Genomic DNA, 27,876 nt, shown 5'->3' on the forward strand with positions numbered 1-27,876 from the left:
GTTTATTGTAGTTAAGAAGAAATACAGGTTTAAAAAGAAGAAAAAGAAATACAGGTTAATACAATATTTGGAATGCTGTATGTTTCTAGGGGAAGAGGGATAAAGCAAATAGGAAATCAGAAAAATCCTTAAGGTGACAAGGTAAGGATATCACATGAAAATGCAAAAAATAGTTCATTTGGTAACATATAATTTAAAGACAAAAAGAACTTTATCAAACCCACATGTCAGTCACGTTTTTGGACCATTCAAAACAGCATCTCTGTCTTTTGCAAAATAATGGCCTCATGAGCTTAGATCAAAAGTTTATAATCCAATGAATTGCAAAAAAGAAACACCACCTAGTCAGGAAATGAAACATTTCCAATACCCTGGAATCTTACCCTGAGCCGCCTCCTGGTCACTTCTCCCTCCCTTCTCTCCAGGTTACCATTAGCCTCTATTTTGCCTATTTGAATTGTGTATATAATTCAGACGGTATGTATGCTTTTTTGTCTGGGTTCTTTCACTTAATATTTTTGTGGGATTTATCCATCTATAGCTCAGGTTTGTTTGCTTTCATTGCATTTATCATTTATACATCCTACTACTGATGGGCCTTTTGGGTCGTCCTTTTTTTTTTATTTTTAACTTTTTGACTTAAAAATAGTGTGGCTACACATATTCTTCTGTGTCCCTTTTGGTGCACATGGGAAGACATTTTTTTTCCCCCTATACTTTTTCTTCCCCAAGTTGTACCCAGGAAATCTAATACTTGAACAATTAATATTTAACACATTCAGGTGCATCTGAGGTTTCTGAGGAAAGAGTAGAAGAGGAGGATGAAGAGTTTGACTGGGAAATTGAACAGTCCCCCTATGAAGAGGCATCGGAAAGTGCTCTGAATCCGCAGTACCACTATGGCTTTGGAAACTTAAGATCTGGAGTGTTTCAGCGGTTGCAGGTGTGGTCTTTATAAAACACCTTGGTTTTATCATCTGGATATTTTAAGTTTATTTCTGCTCCTACTGGGAGGTTTTTATGAAGATTGTAGGAGATGACGTATTTAAAGCAAAAATCCCAGCTTCTTGTATGTAGCGATGACCCAGATGTTTGTTCCTTTCCATTGCTTTGGCTGTTCTGCCCAGTTATACTGTGCTTACAGATGTCAGATGTCCTGTTACTTTCTTTTTTCTCCACTTCATTCAGTATTCTAGACATGAAGTTTCCAAAATACAAAACGGAACTCCTCTCTCATACTTCTTGGCAATCTTTGTTTTATACTTCTGAAAAATGAAAATTATTACATGATGTCTCTTCTGTTTTATAAATATAAATGAGACCAAATGTTCCCGGTGGAAGTGAGTTTGTGTCTTTTGATCAAATTGTTTAGTTCTTGGTGTACAGTAGGCACTTTTGTCTATTTACTCTTGGTAGTGGGGATTGAATGTAATCTCTTGTTAAAACCCGATCATTTGTCAGACTAAAAAGGAATGACATCACTCTCTTCCGCAAAACACATAGGAAATGCTACTTTATTTTAGGCTATGTGGGGAGAATGAAATGGAGAGGAGAGATTTTGAACTATTTTGTCACTATGTTGTTTTACAGAAAATGCATCCTAGAACGTTATATAATGAAAGTGTTTGTGAGCCATTAACTTGGGTTTTTCATTTCTTTTTTTAAGTGAAAGAAACCACAACAACAGCCTTTTCTTTTTTTTTAAATTTCCCTGCCTGGGGAGAGGATGTTGAATCTGTTCAGAGTGTGGTTTATTGTAGTAAGACATATTTGAATCTACTCAGGAGTGGTTTACCTATGTTTTAATCCCACTTCTACGTTGTTTAAATTTAGGATGATAGGCCACTTCTTTGACTACAAACAAGTTTTGTCTCCTCTTTGTCAAATAGAGATAAATTTGCTCACTGACTTTGAAAGGCCATTTAGAAAACTTAAGGAGACGGTACATTGTGAAAACTCTTTGAAAAAAAAATAGGATGCTAGAAAGACTTCTGCCCTTGAAAAATATTAAATGCTCTTGAGACTCCTTAAAGGGAGAAAAATTGGAATTTACTTGAGCAAATAATGCTGATTAATTACCTTCAAAATGCTTTTTTGCTGAATTACAGTCTCTCTGGGTTCTCTCTCCCTAATCGCATTGGTTGGTCATCTCTGAGGTAGTAAGAATAGAGTCAGTTTTGTCTACAGCAGAAACTACAGCGAGTGGACCTAAAGTTGGTTAGCCAAGAGCGACTCTGTGGTCAGTCAGTTCTGGGCTTACCTGTTTGGAGCTCTAAATGAATGCTAATTCAAGTCACACAGGCTAAGTACAGATTGTACATTCAGATGGAATATAATTTCTGAGGCCAGGGAACTTGATTTCTTGCCACTGCCGTTGAGGAAAGGTCCTTTCAAGGTATTTCTGCCAATTTGATGCGAAGCTGCCAGACACTGTAATGTGATCAATCCTAGGCCAAGTCCTTTAAGTCACAACTTCTTGCATCTGTTGAAATGTTCAATTAGTAACTTAGGTTTATTTAAAAAAAAATTATTGTGGGATATTCTTTATGTTTTTCTGAATATCTTAACTAAGGCCCCAAATCCCTAGATGCCTATCACCCAACTTAAAAAATAAAACATAGCATAATTGGAGCCCCTGATTACATCATTCTGTTCCCCCCACTGAATTTTTTATTTTTTAAAGATTTTATTTATTTATTCGAGAGAGAGACAGAGATAGCAAAAGAGAACACAAGTGAGAAGGAGAGGGAGAAGCAGGCTCCCTACTGAGCAGGGAGCCTGATGCAGGGCTCGATCCCAGCCCTGAAATCCTGACCTGAACCAAAGGCAGACCTTAACCAGCTGAGCCACCCAGGTGTCCCTAGTTTAATTATCTAAAATCATAAAACTGTTCAGTTTTTTAAAAAAGATTTTATTTATTAATGAGAGACGCACAGAGAGAGGCAGAGACAGAGGTAGAAGGAGAAGCAGGTTCCATGCAGGGAGCCCGATGTGGGACTTGATCCCAGGACCGTGGGATCATGCCCTGGATTGAAGGCAGGTGTTCAGCTGCTGAGCCACCCAGGTGTCCCTAAACTGTTCACATTTTAATTGAACATTGCTATTCTAAATACTTGGAATGCATATTTTTCTCAGCATAGGAAAAAAAAAGATATACACATGCACGAACATTCTGAGGGATGATGTAAGTAGTTATACTACTAGTAGTATAGGTTCATAACCCATGTCTGTAGTATTGAGATCAGAGAAAGTTCTTTAAGCTTTTTTTTCTTTTTTTTTTTTTTGTATTTAGTCTGGTGGCAAAACCTGATCTGAGCCGATGTCTTTTACTAGTTTTTAAATCCCAGTTAGTGTGCATATTCACAAATTTTTCCATAGAAAATGTTATGTATTTGAATATGAGGTGATGCCCCAGATATAGAGGAGGTTAAATAAAATACGGGATATATGTATACCATGTTACTTTTTGAAACTCTTTGAAGAGTTTGAATCCTGAAGTTCACCCCTCTCCAGAGGATCTGAGTAAGAGATGTGGACCTCTAGTGTCTGTGCATTGACCGCTAACAGCTGGTGTGTTCCTGTGCTAGGCACTGTACCAGGCTCCACGTTACTATTCCATCCTTGTATTGTTGCTGTAATGTGTGTACCTTTTACCAGTGGACAAACCAGCAGACACATGTAGGCTTTAAAGAATAGTATATTTTCTTACATGAATGAAATTAGAAGACTGTGATGTCCTTCATGGTTTTAGGAACAATTTATTTTTATTTTAGAGAGGAATGGAGAAAGAGCACGCATGTGTGGCAGGGGGTGGAGGTGGGGTAGAGACAGAGGGAGAGAGAGAATCTCAAGCAGACTTCCTGTTGAGCACAGAGTCCTCGTCGGGGCTGGATCCTGTGACCCTGAGACCACCAAGTGAAATCAAGAGTTGGCTGCTTAACAGACTGAGCCACCCACGTTCTCTCCCCACCCCCATGACATTAGGAAATACGAGAACTTTCAAAAATCATATGTGAACCAGAGGCCACCCTCTCTGGGGTATTAAGGTAGATGTATTTTATGAGATAGTGGCAAAAAACTTACATACTTGGTATTCCTCGCAGAGTTTTGCACTTATGATTGCTCGATTTGTGAGTTATACCATGTGGTTATAAACAGTGATCATGTAAGGTTAGTGGTGTAACTCTTTTTGCTCGTGAAGCAGCTAGAAGAAACTGAAAGGATTGCTGCATTAAGAAATTTGAGAACATCTCTTCTGTTTTCAAATGATGTATTTAAGAAATGTCACCATTTTCTCAAATACTGTTTTCTCACAAGTTTAGAGTTTCTCTCGTTCTGCCTTTGGTGAGAAAATATCCATGAAGTTTTGTTGATGGCTCATATTTTACTCATTTTTTTTGTACTCTTTTTTCCCCCTTAAGTGAAAAATAGCTTTATTTTCTCTAATGATAAAAGCAATATAAATTTGTTATGAAAATATAACAAAGAGAAGCATCCATAATTCCAAGACCCAGGTATCTTCTCTTAATTGAATAACTTAACCCTTTATGAGAAAGCATATTCTTTCATTATTTTTTTCCCTCCAACCATTTACATTTGCTTGGAAACTTCTGTGTTTCATACTAATAATGAGAAGAAAATAAAGGCATTTTTTTTTTTTTTTTTTGCTGAAACAAATTCTTTTTAACATATCTCCCCCCCTCCCTGTCCCCTTTTTCCTTTCCCTTCTGAAATTGCTGCCAGCCACCAGGACGCCTTTGGAAAACTGCCCTGGCTGCTCAAAGTCAGGCCTTCACAACAAGGTTTAGGCGGTGGTGGCTGCCAGGAGCAACAATCCTGGAGTCTCTGGGCGCCAACCCAGCCAGCTCCTAGGACCACTGCTGCCAGCAGCCACAGGACGCTGGCTTGCTGGCCCTTTCCTTCCCTCAGCTGCACTAAGGACCCGAGGCTGTCGTTTCCAGGAGACCTACTGGCCAGATGTGCACACAGTTCTTCATTTTCTCTCTGGAGAGTCTCTGCCAGAGCTCTGCCAAAACCTCACATAAGCCGGATCTAAATCCTACACGACCTTTTCTTGGCAATGCCCCTCTTTAAATGGCTCTACTCACAGTGGCCATAGCAGTGTTCTAAAAAAGAGAGAGAATCCCTTCCCCTGTGCTGTAGCTGAACCTTTCCCATCCTCTTATCTTTCTGCCTTTAGTTGGTGCTGTAGACCAGTTTCTCTACCCCGAGCTAACTTTGCTTTGTAGTTTGTTCTGGTTCCTCTTGGGGGTCCAGTTGGAACAGGGCCACTGTGTATGACTATGCAGAGGACAAGCCTGGTGGGGCTTGTAGTACTGTGGATATTAATGTTCTTGGGGGGATCCCTGGGTGGCGCAGCGGTTTGGCGCCTGCCTTTGGCCCAGGGCACGATCCTGGAGACCCAGGATCGAATCCCACATCAGGCTCCCGGTGCATGGAGCCTGCTTCTCCCTCTGCCTGTGTCTCTGCCTCTCTCTCTCTCTCTCTGTGACTATCATAAATAAAAAAAAAAAAATAAAAAAAAAAAATGTTCTTGGGGGTATAGGCTGCATAGCTACATGTAGAGGCCCTGAGTCTGGAAGCAAGGGGGAAGAAGAGGGAGAGAGGAAGGATAGCTGCATCCCTCCTTTCTAATTCCCGTTTCCTGAGAGCAGGGATCTTGTCTTTGTGTCTATTTGGGGATCTCTAGCACCTCAGCCAGGCCCTCACACAGTATTTACTGAATGAATGATTTAGTACTGAAGGCCAGAAACATTGCTGGGGATACAGTGAGGAAGGAGATTGTCCAGACTTTTCCTCGCAGAGTCTTCTGGTGGGGAGGTAGACAGTAACCATGTAAACAACAAACATGAGAATTTCAGATAGCGACAAGTGAAGGAATGGATGGGGTGATGCAAGAGCTGGGGGTGGGGTCAGGGAGTACTCCTTTGGTGAGGATGCTTGGAGAAGGCCTCTTGTAGGAGGTGACATTTGCACAGAGTCCTGAATGCTGAGAAGTATACTGGAAGTGCAAAGACTCAGAGTTCTAGAAATGGAAGGCAGTCTGGTGTGTGGCTTGGGGGATTCGAGCGAGAAGGGGAAGGTAGGAGGTGAGGGTGAAGTGAGGGATAGGGGCTGCATGGTACAGAGCTGTGAGTGGGGAAAGTTGGGGCTTATTCTCAGTGCAATTAGTATGTTGAAATGCCTGCAGGTCCCTTAGTCCATTTATCCTTAAATGTAGAATTACCTACCGAAACCCCCAGATTATATCCCACTTGTGACCTTATCTCTGGTCCAGGTGAAATAATGAAGTGGCACATTTTAATTCCCCTCCCCCCCTTTTTTTTATTGCTGTGGGCAAGTAAGGAAATGGCAGGAGAGGGAGGATAGGTAATCTCAGTAGGGTGGCGGCCAGTGAGTAACAGGGAAGAGCAATGGAACAGGGAGATGTAGAGAAAGGAAACTAATTTTATTGAATATTTCAAGCCCTGTACTTGATGCCTGACTCCTATTATTTCATTTAATCCTCATAACAGCCTGTGGTAGGCAGAATGATACTCCTTTCCATCCCATTCTCCGACATGTCTGTGTGCCAGTCCCCAGAGCATGGAACACATTACATTACGTGGCAGAAGGGACTTTGCATGCATGGTTAACTTAAGGATCTTGCGATGGGGATATTAGCCAGCATAACGGGTCCTGTCTAATAACAGGGTCCTTATAAGAAGGAGATAAGAAAGTCAGAGTGAAAAAAGTGAAGGCCATGTGATGCTGGAAGCTGAGCGAGGAAGAGTATTGTCACGGGGGACCACAAGCCAACAAATGAGGAAGCCACCCCTCCAAGATGGAAGAGGGAAAGCAGCTGATTCTTCCCCTTGACCTTGAGAAAGAACCAGCCCTCCCTTCCCTTCATTTTAGCTCAGTGACACTGATTCTGGACCTTGGAGCTCCAGAACTGGAAGAGGATATGTTTGTGTTGTTTTAAGCCACCACGTTTGTAGTTGTTTATTAGAGCAGCAAGAGAAGAGTAATACTCACCTGGATGACGGAAGTGTGACTACGCTCATTCACAGAAAGGAAGCTGAAGCTCAGGGAGGCCACAGAGTTCAGCTGGAGCTGGGTTTTCTTTTTTTTTTTTTTGTCTGACCATAGGTCACAATTTTTCTGTTGCATCAGGCTGCTTTCAGAAGTGTGTGTGTGCATGTGTACACATATGTATGTATGTATGTGCAAAGAACTCCTTGGAGCAAGGGGGAGAGGAAGTGGGTGACTCAGGTATTGGGGAGAAGGACTTAGAGTCTGTGGGCAGGAAAGGACTTTCCTAGGAGTCATCTAGCTGAGGTGAGTCCTGTGTGCACAGTACAACTCGACTTCTCCACCTCCCCCACCCCCAAGGCCTACTTCAGCACCTTTGTCAACTCTTGCCTGGGGGAACAGATTTCATGCAGCCAAGCAAGTAGGGAAGAGAGGAAGAATCCAGGTTGTCCAACTTGGAGAAGAGATGTTTCTGGTGGATTAAAATGGAACTCTGAAAGCATTTTCCCATGGAAACATTGCCATAGGATTGTTAAACTCTGTGTCAGGAGTACCTTGTTTAAAGTTTATTGTGAATTGAATAAATTTGTGGGTTACCATGAGCCTGTAACTACTATTTATAGTAGTATTTCTATAGGAAAATACATTCTTAATTTCCCAAAAGTGAATTGTAAAGGAACTTTTGAAATGCAAAATTTTGTTTGGGGACCACCAGTGATCTGGTTTTTGCCTAGAATATTTGTAGTTAGAAGTATTAACATGTTCTGGATGTGACTTCTACAAAGTTCTGTGGACCTTTTTGTAGTATCAGAATGTGCTTAGATTAAATGTTGATACTATTTGAGCTAAGTGGATTGCGGTAGGGATGAGAGAGTTTTTTTTGTTTTTTTTACATGTACAAGTTTTGATTGTGTGTGTGGGAGTGTGTATCCTAGTGTGTCTCCTTGGCTTCTCCAGCTTAGGTCATTTCTTTGTACTGAGTTTATCTTATAGTTCTCTACTCTAAGCCCGATTATTAGGTGCTAACCTATCTGTTGTTCCATTTACAAATCTTGTTTTCAGTTTGCCTCCACTCTGTCAAGTTATTTCCCTTGATTTCTTTTCAGCTAATACTGAAGGTTCTTCCAAATCCCATTTTTCTCGCTTGCAGTCAGCAATTGGAGTGGGGAGGTTAAACAAAGAAGAAAAAGGTGTAGCTTTAGGAATATTATGCATCATGTGAAGTTTCTTGGCTTTATAATTCCAATTAAAAGAGAAAATACTCTGTGGTATCCCAGACAGTTTTCCTACTCTACCTGTTTCCTATAGGATTTGGCCTAGGAAACATGCTGCGTATCAGTGTGTATACATCCAGGTGAAGATTTTTACAGTAAAGTTGAACATTACTTAGGATTAGGTTTTTAAATTTGCAGATGGAAAGTCATATACATTAAAATTGCCATTAAAAATTCTTAAATTCTGCTTACACAGTAGAATGTATACAGTTTTGTACATATATATACATTGTATAAGTTTTAATTGGTAATCCTTATGGAGACCAGTCAGACCAGCTGACTTTCCTTTTGTTTCAGACAGAAACAAAAGGAAAGCATATGTGTAGATATTCAAACCATTGACATTCAAACCATTTTGCTTGTTAAAAAATGATTAAAGAAGACAAATTATCAGCGTGCGTGGGTGGCTCAGATGGTTAAACATCTGCCTTCAGCTCAGGTCATGATCTCTAGGTTCTGGGGTCGAGCCCTGCTCCCAGCTCAGTGGGGAGTCTGCTCCCTCCACCTCTCCCTGCCTGCTGGTTCTCTCTCTCTCTGTCTAAAGAATAAATAAAATCTTAAAAAAAAAAAAAAAAAAAAAGACAATTTTCAGTAATACAAACAGACTTTTATTTAATACTTCAGGAAGCAAACAGTCTCCGCTGGAGGTTTGCAAAATGGGGCCAAAGGTAGAAAGCTTTTATAGGATAAAGAATAAAGAACAAGGAGGAGAAAGATAGGAAATACCTGATTGGCTATGCAGTCCACCCTGTTTTGGGTGAGGGAACAAGGAAAGACTTATGGGGCCCATGGTTGGCTTGGCCTCTGGAGATTGGCTAACTGGATGTAGTGCATTTCTGGTCAAGCAGAAATATATAGGGATACAAAAGTTATCTAAGTTTCTGTTTGCTAACATGGCAGGAGTACTTCCATCTTACAGTCTAGAAATTTATTTAAACATACTGTTAATAACTTAAAAATTTCTATGAGTAAATGGGAAAGAGATAAATGTCCCCACTTGCTTGCACGAGTTTATTCTGTTGGTTTTTCCTTTTTTTATGATGAACTTTTATAGCTCTAATATATATTGATCACTTTGCTGTAAGGAATTAAATGAGATAATTTATGCGAAAGCTTCCAACAGGGCCTGGCAAGCAATAGGTGTTTAACAAACATTTGCTAGATTTGAATTGAAATGTCACAGGTAATATTATGGCCCACTGGTCATATGGTTCCTTTGTTTTGGGCTTTTGTGGGAAGTTAGATTTTTCAATGATGAAATGGGAAGTAGCAATTATTCTTTCTTTTCTGGGTGTTCTTAGGATGAATTGAGTGATGTTATTGATATTAAGGACCCAGATTTCACTCCTGCAGCTGAACGAAGGCAGAAGCGCTTGGCTGCTGAGCTGGCCAAATTTGATCCTGATCATTATCTGTGAGTATTGAGTTTTTTAAGGATTAAATAATTGACTTGACATTGATTTGAAAGTTTTTTGAGTGTCTTTTTAACCATGCTAAGCATGTGGTTTGGGATTCTAGAAATTAGTGATGGTTCAGAACCTTAAATGACATTTGAATTAACCTATAAACTTAGGCCTCTTTGATTTTTGTAAGATGTTTCTCAATAGGTCACTCCAACAGAGGAGAACTCTTAATGTACTTCTTTAAATTTTGTCTCGCCAGGCTTAAAAGTAGAACACCACATTCATGAGATTAATTTTAGTTCTTTTCAGTAGACTTTTTGTTGTAATTAACAGTATATGTAAATGAAAAGATGTTTCAATTTCTTTAAGAGTTTGAATCTACATGTACTGCACTTCTTGGCTGATGCAGAGTTTTCCCAACACTTGATCTGCGAGCACTTGTACTTGAGGATCTGAGTCTAATTACAAATACTTATTCGTTGTGGTAGGGTATAAATAAAATCTAATTTTGAGTTTTGCTGTATTTCCCATCTGCTTTAATTGTGTCTTTCATCATAATGTGTCTCTATCAGGCTTGTATTTGCCTAACAAACTTATCTAGTTAATGAATAGGTAAATATCACTCGAGACATTGTGATGTCTCTCATTGGCCACAATAGTAGCATTTTTTCCGAGTAAGGGATTGTCACCTGGCCTCTGTGGATGCTAGCTCGTATCTCTTAGGATGTGAGTCATATGTCGATGTCGCCTCAATTATTATTCTTCCCAAGCTCTGGGCCAGCAATTTCTAAACTTGTTATATGTGCTGCTATAATCATCATTTTCCCTTATATTTGTATGGTGCTTTTAGCTTATCAAGCACTCTCAAGTGATTATTTAAATCACTTTTCACAACAGTTAGGGAAAGAAGGTTAAAGGACTTGCCCAAGGTCATACCACTACTGAGTGGCTCTGTCAGAACTTGAAAAGCGTCTTTCCGTTTGTCATTTTGTATTTCCTTTTTATGTACATTATTTCAGTTTAACTGCTGTTGCACTTGTGATTAACATTCTATCTCCTTTGACACAGTGGGAGACTAATTGGAATGGCAGAAATATATCTTGTGATGTGCAAATGCACTGAGTGATGTGTAGTGATAAATGGTCAAACTATTCAATGTCCTGGGGGGAGCTGGGTAAGAACAGGGTATATTATATTTTGGAGGACATCTGAGATATTCAGCTCCATTTACCATTTACCATTTGCCATTTCTAATTACCTTTATCTCTCCAATTGTAGTTTTAAAGGTCCACTGAAGAGTAATTTGAAAAAACCTATTTAAAATCATGCTGAATATTTAAAGTGGGAAATTTCATTGTCAGCAAATTTCTCCGGCCGGCATGAAAACAGAATGAGCTTCACAAGACTAAAATTTCAAGTGGGAGGGAGCTTAATTAGAAGAACTGCCTATCTCTTCTCTTCTAAAACTGGAAGAATAACTGTATGGCCTGAGAGAATTAGGAAATTGGAATTTATACTTAACAGTGTGATATTATATGCAGTCCTTATTTTTTTCCATTTCTGTGTTTCTTTATCCAGAAGCTCATTTTCTTTCACAGTATGCATGAACTGTTCTTTCCATTTCTCAAGGAACAGTTTTTACACGAGTGGTTTAAATTTAGTCATGGGCAGGTCGGAGAGTGGGAGCCATGAGGTAAAGGTTCTTTGTGACTTTTCTGGTAGGGTAGGACTTTGGCTAATTGTAATTTTTGTGTTACTTCTTACTCATTATTTATATTAGCTGTGTGCCTCACCCAAATATGTTAATAATAAATGAAGTGCAAGTAAAATTCCTTTAAATTTTCAATTAATTTTTTTTTAGCCCAGTGCTTTTTAAATTGTTCTCACTGGTTAATACAGTGGAAGAAAAGGTTTACCTCAGTTTTTACCTACCTTCTAGGCAATACGTTGAGTATTTTATATTACGCGTTTATGTATGTAAATGCAATGTACATGTGTAATGCATAACATATATTATGTTAGTGTGTAATATACTTTTCAAGTTGTTTCACTTGTCTTTACTGGGTCATGGTGTCTCCTCATGGTGTCATGTTTTTTGGGAGCTTAGGGAAAACCAATTTTAAATCCATCCCAAGGCAGAACACAGTAAGGTAAATTCATCATATAGAAAAATTCATACATTTCAAAGGCACATATAAATGATTTAGGATGATCATTATTTTAAAAATCTTTGGTTGTAAATTCTAGGTGCCATCGTGTGATGTTTACCCCCTTGCTGTGTGTTTTGCAGCCCAGCATAATACTGGACATATAATAGATGATCCATAAACACATATTGTTTTTGATATCTATTTTTCACCATTTGTAACTCCTTTTGGATATTATTTTTACACTACAGTTTGTCGAAGGCATCTTGAAACATTCTTTAATAGACATTCCTGTTCTGTCTATTATAGCCAAGTTTTCATATTTCTTTTGCTAGAATGTTTTTTTTTCCTTCCCCAGACATATTGTATTTTAATTGTTGGCATATCTTTCGCCTTAACCAGTTCATAAAATTTGCCTATTTCCTTCTTTTGGAGAAAATAGAATTTAGTCAGCATTCTAAGTATCGGTGAGATAAGAAAAGGTACAAAAATGATCAGTACATTTGGGGTGCCATTTTAAATTGTAACTTTTCAGTACTATAGATTCACTGAAGACCTTGGTATACTGATTAGGCTTTTGAATTGATTGAGGAATCTCAAGACTGTAAGTAGTAATGATGAGGCTAGGAAGAGGGTCACCTGCTTCTGACACGTCTCTATTCAAAATGGCAAGCTTAGGAGAAAGCATTAGAGTAAAATTTCATCTGTTCATTTTTTCACGAATGCACTTACTTATTCAACAGATACTTGTTTGGATGAGCTGCATGCCAGGTAGTGTCCCATACACTGAGGATTAGCATGACTACAACAAGGTCACTGCCCTCATGGGGACAATACTTTGATGGTGACAAGTGCTCTGAAGAAAAGCCACATTGTTAAGAGTTTGGAGAGCTGTTAAGGGTTTGGAGAGCGACTGAGATTTTGCTGATTCTACTATTGTAACATGTCCAAAATTGAATTCATCGTTTCTACCTGGAGAGTCTTCCTGAATTTTCTCTTTGCGAAGTGTACCATTTTTCATGCCAGTCACCCAAGGTAGAAGCCTAGGATTTATCTTTGACTGCTTTCTTACCCCAAACTTCTAATCTATCCTAAAGTGGTACCATTTATCTCTTTCTTATTTCCTTCACTCAGTCTCTGTCTGGTCCTTGTATGTGTCTGCCTTAGTGCAGCCATCTATTGACTTTGTATTTGGTATTTTTTTCTCCAGCCTGGACCTCTGCAACTCTGTCAGCCATATAAAACCACCAGTATAATGTCTTAAGTACTGAAAATGAACATCTGCTTAAAACCTTACTTTGTCTCCATTGTCTGAGGTATAAGCTTCTACCTCCTTGGAATGGCATAGAAAGTACTCTGCGATCTGGACTGTACCTGCCTCTGGAGCTTCTCTTTTGCCTCTCTGTCCACATTTTACACTGCAGCAGTAAAGAATTTTAGTATTTCTCCACTTGTATGTACTATAGTGCTTCTTGCACACTTTTTATTCGTGATACTCCCTTGATAGCTGTTTTCCCCCTTGCCCTACCTTGCTTGAATAACTCTGACTTCTCTTTTAAGATTGAGCTCCTGTTGTCATCTCCTGGCACCCTCTTTCCCAGACAGGCAGAGGAAGCCCTCCTCGGTGCTCCCAAGTTACAGCTCATCTTGATTGTATAGTGTTCTGTGTTTGTATCCATTCCCATTAAGTTGTGGGCCAGGAGTGCCTTACTTCTCTTCATCTCCCTGATGCTGCTTGTGTACAGGGCACTCAGTAAATGCTCGTTGAACGAATGACACTTAAAACGCTTGAAAATAAATTTATTTTGTAAAGTGGAACGTTCGATGAACCTCAGATCTTGTTCGCGAAACTCTTAAACCAGGAACAGTATAAAGAATAAACCATCACATTTTAAACTATTGGGACTATATTGTGAGATTTCACTCAAAGGAGTCATTTACACATTTTGAATTTTTTGGAAGGAGGGCATGGAGACAGAGATATTTTACAAAGTCGTGTTTGTTGTTTTCTTCCCCATCACTTTTCTCTAAGAGAAACCTAGCCTCTTTTCATTTCAGATGGGCTCTTCCACTCTTGCCTTAAATGTTGTCAGTGCTCCAGTGTCTGGAGTCCTTTTTTACTCACTCTGCAAGTTCTTGCTGGGCAATTCTGTGTTCTATCTTGGCCTCTGTCACTGTCCAAATGCTCATGATTCGCATGTGTGTCTCTTGGGCATCAGATTTGTATGGCTAACCGCCTATTGCTCTAGTCTCTGTATGTCCTACAAGGACCTCTCAAACTCAGCCTGTTCCAAGTGAAAGTCATTATATCTCCAGTCATCTCTGTTCCTGTCCTATGTTCCTGTCTCATCAGAGGGCACTGTTGTTTACTGAATTGTCCAGGCCAGAATGCTGGTCATGAACCCTGATTTCTGTCTCCCTTTACTCCTGCATCCTAAGGATTCTAACTTCTGGCTGTAGGTTGGCTCCATCCACTTAGCTCCTTGTCCATTGCTGCTACCCTCTTCTAGGCCTGCATGATTTCTGTGCCTAGGGGCTTGTTCCTTTAGACCTTTTTCCAGACTGCAGTGAGAGTGATACTCCAAGACATAGCAATGTCAGACGATGCAAAAGCTTTTAAGAGTTCAGTTATTTGGGGGGATAAAAATCCTCTAGGATTTTTTGATGTGGTTGTTAACAATGTTGTTGTTAACTGTAGCATAAAATTTTCAGCTGTTCTCAAATTTTTTCCCCCTTAAATATGCTTTCTTGTTTCCTAGCCTTTGCTAACTATTCCTTCAGGTCAGAGTATTTTCTCCCACCCTTCTTAGTCTAGTTAACTGTTAATTATAATTCAGCTATTGGCTTAGATAGTTTTTTCTCCAGAGACAACCTTCCTGTTGTCCCAGTTTCACTTTGCTGTAGTTGCTTGTACTATTAAATCATAGCAATTACCTAGCACTTGTGATTTTTGGACTCTCCCATGATGCTGTAAGTTTCGTAAGGATGATGACTGCCTATGTCTTGTCAGTGGCATAATCCCACTGCCCAAAATGAAGTTGGAACAGGGCAGAGAGTCAGTACTTTTTGTTGACTTATTTAGCATTTTAGCCATTTTTTGGTATTATATTCTTGAAATCTCTCTCGTGCGAATGACAAAATTGATATTGAGAATTACCATTTCAAGATCATTGCTATTCAGTTTTGTCCATTATGTACTTTTACTTCCTTAAGCATAAAAATGAAATGTTTATACTGGTTAATAGCTTGGATTCTGGAATAAGACTTAATTGGGTCCAGATCCTGGCTATACTTCTTACTGGTTCTTTGACTTTGGCCATGATATACACATTTTCTGACGCTGAGTTTCCACTCACATAAAATGGGAGTGTTAATAGTTCTTGTGCCCCTGGGGGTGGTGTAAGGATTCAAGGAAATAATGGGTGAAAACCATTCAGTGCAGTGCTTGGCACATATGAAGAATTCTGTGGGTTACGTGTGATACTTCTTTTTAGAAAGGTTTCACTATCTCAGTTGAAAGAAAAAATATTTCAGTTGACAAAACTTTCAGCCAGAAGATCAGTTTATGAAATCATCCAATTTCTTGAGTTTCTAATTAACTGAACTATAAATAATTTTTTTCTCCAAGAGTTAATACTTTTTGTCACTCTCTTCCATTGAATACCAGTTTTCAACTTTGAATGCAGGGTCGTATAATTGTGAATGAATGACCTCCAGGAGTATATTTTGAATATAACAGTTATTTTTCAAGATAAAACTGAGAAAGTAGAGGCCCCTGGGTGGCTCAGTTGGTTACGTGTCTGCCTTCGGCTTCGGTTGCCCTCCCAGCGTCTTGGGATCGAGTCCTGCATTAGGCTCCTCGCTCAAGCTGGGAGTCTGTTTCTCCCTCTGCCCCTCCCCTCTGCTCGTGCTCTCTCTCTTGTTCTCTCTCTCTCTCAATTAATTTTTTTTTTTTTAAATGAGAAAGTAAAGTACAGGAAAATTTTCTGTTCTTTTTCTTGCTTTTTTCTTTTTCAATAATTTTAAGCAGGGCAGTCCCAGTGGCTCAGCAGTTTAGTGCCACCTTCAGCCCAGGGTGTGATCCTGGAGATCCAGGATCGAGTCCCACATTGGGCTCCCTGGATGGAGCCTGCTTCTCCCTCGCCTGTGTCTCTGCCTCTCTCTCTCTCTCTCTGTCTCTCATGAATAAATAAATAAAATCTTAAAAAAATAATTTTAAGCAAAGACTAAAATTACTAAGATTAGCAGAGCTATGTCAGAGAAATTGTATCTTGGTGAAAAATATGAAAGCACGTGTTAAAAAATGTGTATGTGTGTTTATGTGTAGCCTTTTTGTGGGTAGCAGTATCCTGTATTTCCTATTGATATGGTTATTTTTCTTTGCTTGGTGGAGTTAAAATTTTTTGTTTTCTTCGTTGTAACTTTACCTAAATAAGTGGTACTTACAAATCTAGCATAGGTTCTCCAGTCCATTGTATGTTCAGATTTGCTTCATCCCATGCCACTGCAGTACAGAGGATGGGCTTTCAGGGGAGGACTGGCACCTTGCTTCAGAACAGAGCAGAAGTATCAGATATCCCTTTAGTCAGATGCATGGTTTTCATTTTATGATGACTAATAACCACAGAGAAAGTAAATATGGTGCTTGTTTCATTGATCTGTACTTTGAATTAATAACCTATATTTCTAGTACAAATGTGATGAGTTAAGATAAAATTTAAAAAGGTGAAAACCAGCTCGGTTCTTTTTTTTTTTTTTTTTTAATTTTTATTTATTTATGACTGTCACAGAGAGAGAGAGAGAGGCAGAGACATAGGCAGAGGGAGAAGCAGGCTCCATGCACCGGGAGGCCGACGTGGGATTCGATCCCGAGTCTCCAGGATCGTGCCCTGGGCCAAAGACAGGCGCTAAACCACTGCACCACCCAGGGATCCCACCAGCTCGGTTCTATGTAACAAGTTTATTCACTGTTTTCTTTCTAGAGCTGACTTTTTTGAAGATGAGGCTGTTGAACAGGTTTTGAAGTATAATCCTTGGTGGACTGATACATATACAGAAATGATGGCCTCTTTGGGAAAGAGTCAGGAGCAAGAAAATCATGCTGCATTAGGTAAGAAACTCAAAATTAGGCTCATTTGTTTACCGTCTTCCTTGTTCTTAAGTACACAATTCTAATTGCCTCAGAGGGAAGATACTATTTTGGTTTGCTAATTTTGGAAATGGAATCTTTACCCCGGACTGGAAAATGCTACTCAGTGATTAGAATTGTCTTGGAACAGTCTTTTGAAGTATGTTTTAGTTTTGAATCATTGAGGTCCTTTTTAAAATTTTTATTTTTTAAGTAAATTTAGGGACATGAGCACACAGGACATTTGTAGCAGTTGAGTAATCTGCTTGAAAGATCCGAACATTTAGGGGTACCTGGGTGGCTCAGTCAGTTGAGCATATGACTCTTGGTTTAGGCCCAGGTCATGATCCCATGGGTTGTGGGATGGAGCCCCCATGGCTGGCTCTGTGCTCAGCAGGGAGTCTGCTTGGGGATTCTCTTCCTTTGCCCCTTCCCCAACTTGCATGTGTGTGTGTGCGTGCGCGTGTACATGCGTACTCTCTCACTCTCAAATAAAGAAACCTTAAAAAGATTTGAACATTCCTCTCTGGTAAGGGCATTTGAGTATTACTAATGGTGGAAAAGATCTAGTTTTCATTCCCTTTAGGCTGTTGAATGAATTTGATATGTCCTCCCCAGTTTTTTCAGAATGTTAATTCTGTACATTAGAATTTTAACAGTTTTGGATAGATCAAAAATAGAAGGCTCGTGCTCAGTCATACTGATTTGGCTTTTATTTCTTATTAAAAATGGAATTTCAGGAGCGCCTGGGTGGCTCAGTAGTTGAGCATCTGCCTTTGGCTCAGGTCCTGGGATTTAGTCTCGCATCAGGCTTCCTGCAGGGAGCCTGCCTCTCCCTCTGCCTATGTCTCTGCTTCTCATGAATAAATAAAATCTTTAAATAAAAAAAATGAAATTTCAGTGTTTAAATGAAAGGAATACACAAACATATACATGAATTGGAATATAAAATCTCCTCACTCCAAACTCCCCTTTCTGAAAGTACTCACTGTTAACAATGTTGGGGTGTTTTTACTGCATATACCCACATCTCGATATTTGCTGTGAGAAGTTTATACAGTCTCCTGTGCAGTCTGTTCTTCCCTTGCTTTCTCCAGTTTGTATTCTTTGTTGTTCATCTTCCATATCCGCACTTAGGGTTTTTACCTAGGGTTTAGTGTCTACCTCGTGTACTGTTGTATATACAAATGAACATTTGGGCTCATGACTACTGGTGGACATTTAGGTCATTTACAGTTTTCTGTAGTGGTGTTCTTTGGCCACTCAGCCTGAAGTAGCTATAGGTCTGTTGCAGAATGGTTTTTGATTCTCTGTGTAGTAATGCAGTAGCCTGTCGTTTGCCCTGTTTTTGTTGTCTGATGTAGTGCCTGCTATATACTAAGTATGCAGTGAATATTTAGAGAATAAATAAATATTGCTGTCGATATTTTCGTAGTTAAGTTTTATTAAGAGCTTATATGATTTCTTCCAGATTGAAAAATTGCTACTTTAATCTTTGATAATTGACTCTACTGCAGAAGAGAAAGTCATTTATAAATAATGACTCATTACATTGTTTTCAACAAATCCTTGGTTTTATGTTTGATTTCAGTTTAAGAATCTTTCAGAGACTTCCCACGTTATATTGACAAATTTTCGGGTATAAGATTGCTAAAACAGTATAGTTAATTATCTATGTCATGTAGATCTGTTTGGAAAGCTTGCTCACTCTGGAGTCATTGAGGTTATCTAGTGGTCTGAATCAGTTTTCCCAATTTTAGCGCAGTATTTTGATGAGGTGGTGTGCAGTTAAGTTTTCTGTCCACAAGGGTGAGCTAGTTGCCCTAAAAATCAAGAAAAGGCATTCCAGATGGTTCAAATTCTAACTTGCTCTACTTTGCTCAGTTGTGGCTTGTTCTAGGTCCTATTTTCTATGAGAGTGAGCCTTTGTGTTAGGTTGGTTTTCTGTGTGTAATTGTAAAAGAAGAGTAAGCCAATTCATCTGCCCTCCCGTCCCTTCATCTTCATCCAACCCGGGGCATGTATCTATCCACTAACCTAGTGTGGAGATTCATTTTAAATATCACCTTTAAAAATACCAAGGACATGTGATTAAAGGTAGAAGTTGAGCGCTGTGTTGTACAGAAAGTACATTTTCCATGTGTGCCAAATATAGGGTTAAGGATGGGATAGAACTAAAGCTGGGGCTCAGGCATCAATGCCTTGCTGCACCACAGGCTAGTGGTGTGATCTGGCATCTTTGCTGGGTGGCTGCCAAAATTCTATACCTGCCTACCTCCTAGAATTGTCTTGATGATTGAATGAAATGACGTACTTAAAATCCCTAGCATGTCGTAAATGTTAGAGATTATTATTGTAGAGTAAAATCAATGACAGGAGAGTCAGGAATTGAATGGCTTCTCTGTGAAATTAAAATTTTTGTACATTTATAAAGCTTTTGTTAATGAGATTGTTCTTCCTTCCTGCCTGCCTTTTTTTTCTTTTCTTTTCTTTTCTTTTCCCTTGTTCAAGTATTTGAGACACCTGGAATTGGGAAAATAAGTTGAAGTGTGTTGAAACCAGATTACAATATGGGAGAAAGGAATCAGCCAAGAAATAAACCTTGAAGTCCTGAGCCTACTCAGGGAGTGTGCTACTGCTGTATTTTCCCTTTCATTTCCTCTTTGTTCTTTGCCTCCTGAGTCTCCTTCCTTTTTTTTTGGCATTGCAGTGGGGTGTTTTCTGTTTTATGCTCCCTCATCAGCCGTTGCCAGGCAGATACAACAGCGCAGGTGAGGGCTTACCTTTGATTCCTCCTGGTCATAAAATAGTAAGCTAGATTGTTTTGAATTCCAGATAAGGCTTGGATGGTGAACTTTGTTCCCTGCCTTTGCCTGGATGGTGATTCCTGTCACTTTCGTTGTAGCCCTGAGTTACAACATGGAGACTTTTATTAACATCTTCAGCAATGATCCCAGTCTTCCTCCCTAAAGGCTTTTAAATGGAAGTGTTAAAATGCTGTGCTCCCCCTGAGCTCTGGTTTCATGAGGATGGACTCACCACATTTCCCATGTTGTCTTTCAGTGGTTAATCTCAGCCCGAGAGTCTTGGCACGTGGTTTCTTGGTGTGACACCACATAACATTTTTAGTCAATGAACTTCCTAACAGGGACATCCTGTTTGGCACCAGTGAGTTCTTCAGTGTTTGTAGAGCTAACTGTCAGTGTCAGCTTTGAAAGTTGTAGCACTGCAGGGCTACCCATTTAGGCTAGAGGTTTGAATGCAGCACATTTTCTTTGGGTTCCCTTGATCTGTTTCCAGAAAGTATACAATACAATCAACAGATTAGCATTCCTCTGAGAGGAGCCAGTTCTGGGATTATTTCACTGTTGACCCATGGAAGACAGATATTTGGGAGGGGGATTAAGAGAGAAGGGATGATATAAAAGTAACAGAGGGATCCCTGGGTGGCGCAGCGGTTTGGCGCCTGCCTTTGGCCCAGGGCGCGATCCTGGAGACCCAGGATCGAATCCCACATCAGGCTCCCGGTGCATGGAGCCTGCTTCTCCCTCTGCCTGTGTCTCTGCCTCTCTCTCTCTCTCTCTGTGACTATCATAAATAAATAAAAATTAAAAAAAAAAAAAAGTAACAGAACTAGAAAATATTATAAGTGAAGTAAGAAGGTCACTTTCCCTTTTGAAGGAAGCCCCTTTACAGTCAGTCGTCAGACATATTGATTGGGGTCTTTTTTTTTTTTTTTTTTGAGTGGGGTCTTTAATGTTGGGAGGTGGCCCTGGGCCTTTTGCATCCTGATAGGGCACCAGTTTCTTCCCCAAATGATTTGAGCTTTCAGCTGCCTTTGTTTGACTGTAGATTATTTATAGAAGTATAATTAACTGAAATGTTGTGAACTATATAGCAGAGCTGCTTTGTAGTGTAGCTAAGTCATACAAATGCTTGACAAATGTTACTCATGGTGGCAATCATCCAAGTATTGTTGGCACTGCCTCTGTAGTTCTTCCCATTGCTGCTGCTGGTTAGACCTGATTGTGTGCAAACCTTCCCAAGTTCCTCTTTGGCTGATAGGATTTACAACTCCAATAAAAAAAGGCCTTGGGGAGCCCAGACTTTTGGTTTCTCTAGTGATTTCCTATTTTGTTGATATTATTATTATCTCTGGTTTCTGTGCTCGAATTTCAGAATTTAGATATATCTGTATATTATTAATGAACTATTTAGGGCAAAATGGGACTGGAAACACTCGGAAAAAGGTGGTTTGTTGTAAGGAAAGGCTAGGGGGTACCTGGCATCCAAGAATTCAGAAGAGCACATTTAAGTAGGCTTTTCTTATATTTACAGTCAGGACAATGACCTGTATTATGCCAAAGCCCTTACTTGTGTGTAATGGAGCATCAGAACCTATAGTTCCCAGGTCAGCCTTTACAAATTATGAAGCATATATGCAGGGATGACTATTTAAGAATGAAGGAGTAAACATTTAGATGAGTTAATGTGTTACTAAATGGTTCTGGGCATGCTTACCTTATGATTTAGAATTATCTGGAAGCAGAAGTCCTTATTAATCAACTAGGTTAAAGGCTTTTCTCAAGTGAGAATATCATCATGAACACCTGGCATTTTCTTATTAGCTAAAGTAATAAACATCTCAAAAACTATGCCTAGGTAAATACTGCCTTAAACCTTATGAAATACTAAAGGACTAAAATACTTTGTTAGGTATGCTTTCTTCATGGAGTGAGTATGTTCCTTCTTACATTTTCCTTATATCAGATTGCTTTAATTGAACTGAGAGCTTTTGTTTAAGGGATCTTCATATGAGCCCTTTAATTTTGTCTTATTAATTTTGTTTCCAAATGTTAGTCTTTAAAAAATGCTTTACCTGAACCTACCTGCATTAAGTTTAAAAGTATACACATTTCGGGATCCCCGGGTGGTGCAGCGGTTTGGCGCCTGCCTTTGGCCCAGGGCGCGATCTTGGAGACCCGGGATCGAATCCCACGTCGGGCTCTCAGTGCATGGAGCCTGCTTATGTCTCTGCCTCTCTCTCTCTCTCTCTCTCTCTCTCTCTGTGACTATCATAAATAAAAAAAAATTTTTAAAAAAATCATTAAAAAAAAAAAAGTATACACATTTCTGGGGCACCTGGGTGGCTCAGTTGGTTAAGTGTCCAGTTCTTTATTTCAGCTCAGGTCATGAGATTGAGCCCAGCATCTGACTCCACACTAGGTGAGCCTGCTTGAGAGTCTCCCTCTCCCTCCACCCGGCCCCCCTCTCTCCCTCTTTAAAAAAAAAAAAAAAAAATACACACACACACACACGCACATTTTTTATGGCCAGCAAATGAAGTAAATGCATTTTCATAGTTATTTGTCATTTATGTGAGCAATGCTTGTGCAAATATATTTCTTTGTTCTGCTCGTACTTTTTAATCATAAAATTTCTAACATCATTGAAAAAATTATTAAATGAATATATTTCAAGACCTGTTTTTTTGCACTAAGTAAATTTTAATGAGTAAAGGAATATTGCTTCTAGTAATTTCCAATGACTGTATTTAAGATTCTTTTCCCCAGAGGATAGATGGTAAAAACTGCTGGAAGGAAGCCTTTAAACAAAAAGAAGCTGTGGTAAAGTGAAGTCTCCTAAGAGAAGACTGAAGTGGGTTAGGGGAACTCTGTGAGAAGGGGCCAGCATGTGTCAGTAATCATAGTCTCTCTTAACTTTTTTTACTCAGTTGTGAGGAGCAGAAGGGCAGTTTTTGTTGAGTAGAGATAGAAAGGGATGGTAGCTAGGTATCAAGAGGGTGATCTGGGAATACTGAAAAGGCAATGTAGGGGTGCCTAGCTGGCTCTGTTAGTAGAGTGTGTGATTGTTGATCCCAGGATGATGAGTTCAAGCCCTATGTTGGGCATGAAGCCTACTTAAAATTAAAAAAAAAAAGGTGATTTAATAATTTTTTATCTAAATGTTAGCTTCACAGACAGCCAGGTGTCTTTTATTAGTCCTCCTCCCCTAAGAGGGTTCCTGAATTGGAGCTGGGTATAGGAGTGATTGCCCTGGGTGACTACCTTTTCTCTCCTCCTTTGCCACTGGGTGTAGTTATGTGACTGAGCCCCGGATGATGGGAAATGAGTGGCAGTTCTATGTGCACTGGAGCATTTAGAAAGCAGATGCTTGCTGTCCCATTCTGCTTTCCCATTGGTTAGAAAATGGTAAAAACCCGCAGCAGCTTTCTTCAATGCATAGATGGAAGTCATGTAATGGAGATGCTGATGCTTCACCAGTCCTGGATCATTCACTCAGAATAGTAGCGTGGGAGAAAAACTTCTTATATAAGCCACTGTATTTTGGGATCTTTTGGTTAGCAGTTTAGCCTGTCCTTACCTAAATATAATGGGCAATTCTAAACCCTGGAGAAAGAACCTTTTTTTTTTTTTTAATACATATTCAGTGTTTTTTTTTTTTAAAGACTTTATTTATTTATTCATAGAGACACAGAGAGAGAGAAAGGCAGAGACACAGGTAGAGAGAGAAGCAGGCACCACGCAGAGAGCCTGATATGGGACTTGATCCAGGGTCTCCAGGATCACGCCCTGGGCTGCAGGCGGTGCTAAACCGCTGCGCCACCGGGGCTGCCCCGAGAAAGAACCTTTTAAAGTTATTTTGAAAGGAGGTTGATAGGAAGCACTGAAACTGAAATCCAGATGCTCCTCTTTTATTGGGCTTAAAAACTTTCTTAAGTGAATTTGAAGGTGATTGATACGGCATGGAAGGAAAATTAAGGATTACTTTGCAAAGTAAGAGAGAGATAACACTTTATTTAGAGGTAACTTAAAATACCTAGATGGTTGAGTTTCTTTGGAAATCGCTCTAAGACAAATAGTAGGCCATGTTTTACTCACACTGGCCAGGAACTGAGTACTTGTGTGTGGTTAGCTGTTACTCTTTCCATAAATCTTGCTTTAAGACCAGATGTATTTTACTTTGCAGGTATGGTAATAACTGATAATGCTTATATTTTAATGTGAAAAAATAGATAACTTGATAGCTTACCTGTATTATAGACATCAAAGGAAACTTAGAAGGAACTTTAGTCTCACACTTGCTTACCTTACTAATGTTGACCTAAACTTTTTCTTTTTTTCTTATTAGCATTTATTAAGGACTTTAGTTTTTTTGGTCTGGGTAGCCAAACATTGGTTAAGAGGGTATGTGAAAAGAAATATTTTCTCTCTCCTCTCAATAGCTTACTGGAAATGGGGGAAAATGTTGTATTTACAATCACAAAAGTTGAAAATGCTTGGAGGTAATTTTTAGCAAGAAAAGCAACATATCTGTTTTACAAAGTTGGTGGTTCAGTACAGTGGGAAAAGATGGATTACTGACCAGACTGTGTTGGCACAATTAACTATTCATCTGGAATTAACCGAAATCTTAAAATATGAAAAAAGTAACTTCCAGATGGATTAAAGACTTATATTTTTAAAAGGAAATCATAAATTTTAAGAAAAGCTGAGAGGCTTTCATGTACAATTCAGGGGTTGAGGAAGCCTTATTGAAGGCTGTAAATCCAGAGTCTGTTTTTTTTTTTTTTTTAAAGATGCACATATTTAGCTACACAAAAAATAAATAATTCATTGGCAAAAGATCTCACAAAGTCATTGGGAGAATGCAATAGATTTGGAGGTATGATGAGGGTCATATCTATGATTATGAGTTCTTAAAAATTTGACAAGCCATCCAATAGAAAAAAATGGGCAAAACACATTTAAATGGTTCATTCACAGGTTGCCAACACATCTATAAAGTAATGCTCAAAGTTCAGCAGTTAGAAAAATACTAACTGCAGTAACAGTGATAAATCACTGTATGAAGTTTTTCTTGCTGTGTAACAAATTACCACAAAATAGAAACTCTTCTAATTTTACTCAGTTTCTATGGCTTAGGACTTGGACTTGCTTACTTAGCTCAGTATCTTATAAGGCTATAGGTAAATTTGGGTATCTTCTCTCTGTCTCTCTCTTTTTTTAAATGTGTTTTGGTAGCTATGTTCTTTTCTGGAGTAAGGGTCCTTTTCCAGGCTCACATAATAGTTGGCAGACTTCAATTGCTGTGCCACTCTTCGATCTCAGAGCACCCCCCCCGCCCCCCGTTCAGTTTCCTGCCACACAGCCCTCTTACATCATGGCATTGTAATTCTTCAAAACCATCGGCAAGCCTCTGGCTCCAGTCTGCTCTTAATGAGACATAATCATGACAGTGACTATCCCATCACCATTGCCATATTCTTTTTGATAGAAGCAAGTCACAGGTTCTGCCCACATTCAAGCGATGGGACTCAGTGGGTCTCATCTTAGAATTTTTCCTACCACGGATACTTCCTATCTGTTAAACTGGAAATGAGTAGGAGAAGCTCTTACATTTATTGCTGAGTGTGAGGGATGTGTGTAGGAAAGAGAACTTGTGTCCATGACCATTAAAAAGAAGGAGAGTTGTAGCCTTTAAATGAAGTATTTTTAAAAAACAGATGCACTTTTTAGCTCAGTGAATCTACTCTTGGGAATTTACTATCAGAAATAAAGCTTCCAGTATCCAGGGACATGTGCTACGGACATTTATGCAGTGTCATTAACAGGGGCAGAGAACTGGAAGCATAGTGGATGCCCATCAGTAGGGGGAGTGGTTGGATAGAGCATACTACACCATGGAATATTCTACTCCTTTACAAAAATTAGCTAAGTGCCAATTGACTTGGAGAGATTTGCCAGAAATACTGAGTGAGGTAGGCTAGATGGAGAAAAATAATCAAATTCTTTGGCGGGGTGCATGGGGGGGAAGATATAAATTCCCTTGATATGTTTTTGTGTCTGTATAGCATTATATAATAGAGAAAATGTGAAATGATATATGCTAGGTTATTAGTGTGGGCAAGGCTGACAGTGAAGATGGAAACAGGGTGACAAGCCAAAGAAGAAAAGACACTGTCGAAAAGAACCATCTTCCCTCTTCAAATATGTGTGATGTAACACTTTGTTCCTGTGTATAAAGAATATCAATAAGTACTTTGCCCTTAATGTTGACTATAGTGTGGGAATATTCCTATTTCTTTGTTTAGAACTTTCAAAATGGATAATGGGTATTTATGGCGTGCTTTATTTAGCTATTATTTTTTCTGTTCTTATACTGTCTTTTTATTTTAAAGTAAACAGCTCCAGGATTTAGATGACTTGAATACAGGAGAGTATAGCCAAAAGCGGGATCCTAGAAATAAGGAATAGATATTTGAGCAGATACACAGCCCTTAATAAAACTGTGAAGTCTAATTTAAAAGTTCTCTCTATATTCAGAGTTAACTCCTCAGTTTCTATAATCGAAGTTCTAATTTTGACAAATCCTTCACACTGGGGGTTTTACAAAACTGAATGGAACATTTAATTTTGAAATGCATTTTTCCCCCTAGTATCTTTTTCTGAAGAAGAGAAATACCAGCTGCGAAAATTTGTCAATAAATCTTACCTACTGGACAAGAGAGCTCATCGCCAAGTATACTACGGTTTGATTGATATCTTGCTGGCATATTGCTATGAAACTTGTGTCACTGAAGGAGAGAGGAATGTAAGTGCACGTATGTCTATGCATGTTGGCTTAAGTGACCAGACTAAATAAACTGTGAGACATCACTCCTCCTGTCGAGAGTAGGAGCCATTGTGATTAGTAATTCAGGGGATGCTCCTGGCAGAGCTGCATGTGTGTGTCGGTGGTGAGTACCAATGTGAACGCATAATGCTTGCTTGATCTTTTTTCTTCTCTCTGGGTATCAGTGTCTACCAAGTAGAGCGAGGCAAGAAAGCTGAGGGTAGAGAAAGATTATCTCTTAGGAGATGGCTTGTCCAAAGAAAAGAGCTGTTTCCACATGACACTTGACATTGACAAGAGGTAAACTTTACCATACCTGTTTATAGCCTCTGTCCAAGCTGTCCCATTAGCAGACACAAGGTATAGCATTTTACAAAAAAAGGGAATCTGAGCATTTATCCACAGATGTCCTTTAATTTATATGGTAGATTTGCTTCTGAGAAAATTCTATGTAAATCACATTTTTAAAAACTTGAATCACGTCTTTTTTGCTATCAAAAGAAATCTTGTAAAAAGTAAAACCTTTTATGAAGTACATTATTTCTTAAATGGTCTTTTTAAAAATAATATAAAATTTGTTCTCTCTCTTCTTAATCCACATTTGATTTGTAAATGAAGAGCTAAACGTCCCCTTACCTGTATCAGTGATTGTATGATTAAAAAAGGTTGGAAAGCCAAAAAAAGTCTTTCCAGTTAATGTGCCCCTGCAGCTGTTTATAATTGTACTTGCTCAAGGGTTATTTTCCAGCTGAGCATATGCTTTCCTTTTTTACAAATTACACAGATAATTCATATCAGCATAAAAGGAAAAATATACATATGAAGAAAATAATTAAAATTTCCTGTAATCTCAGCCAATCAGAAATAACTAGTGTTACAAGGAGATACCTCCCTTCCAGTTTTTTATTGTGTACTTGTGTGTATGTGTATTTAAATTGGGTCATGATGTATATTATTTAATCTGCTTTTCTCAACATCATAGCATTAGTGTATAGGATTAGAATTTGATATGTGCCAAATTTTCTGTTGTTATTATTCTGAAAACTTCAAAGGTGACTCTTGAGATTTGCATTTGACTCCAAAATGAATATTAATAAATGTATCAAGGGCATAATATAGCTGGAAATGTTTTTTGTTTCCACTCATCTTTTAAGGATACTATAATTGAAAAAAAAATGTTCTTTGACAAAGAAAGTACTTCACATTATTGCTTAAGGAGATGAGTGAGAGTGTTCAGTTATGCTCAATAAAAT

The 27,876-nt window shown here is 38.9% G+C and overlaps 1 protein-coding gene and 1 long non-coding RNA gene across 2 annotated transcripts in view; one reads left to right on the forward strand and one right to left on the reverse strand.

Moving 5' to 3' along the window:
- The window catches only part of SHQ1 (SHQ1, H/ACA ribonucleoprotein assembly factor), a 101,859-nt gene that overhangs the window by 8,049 nt on the left and 65,934 nt on the right, over nucleotides 1-27,876 (forward strand). The window contains exons 4-7 of the mRNA XM_072785377.1: nucleotides 783-943; nucleotides 9,611-9,723; nucleotides 16,842-16,969; nucleotides 26,448-26,602. Of these exons, the coding sequence (XP_072641478.1) occupies nucleotides 783-943; nucleotides 9,611-9,723; nucleotides 16,842-16,969; nucleotides 26,448-26,602 (557 nt within the window). The remainder of the gene's footprint in view (nucleotides 1-782; nucleotides 944-9,610; nucleotides 9,724-16,841; nucleotides 16,970-26,447; nucleotides 26,603-27,876) is intronic.
- LOC140609978 (uncharacterized) lies at nucleotides 7-22,055 on the reverse strand. The gene is made up of 3 exons (XR_012011751.1): nucleotides 21,877-22,055; nucleotides 2,261-2,482; nucleotides 7-1,265 (listed from the first exon to the last, which is right to left on the reverse strand). It is a non-coding gene; the product is annotated as an uncharacterized lncRNA (long non-coding RNA).

Source organism: Canis lupus, chromosome 19, assembly GCF_048164855.1.
Source record: "Canis lupus baileyi chromosome 19, mCanLup2.hap1, whole genome shotgun sequence".
In the NCBI taxonomy this organism is placed as follows: Eukaryota; Metazoa; Chordata; class Mammalia; order Carnivora; family Canidae; genus Canis; species Canis lupus.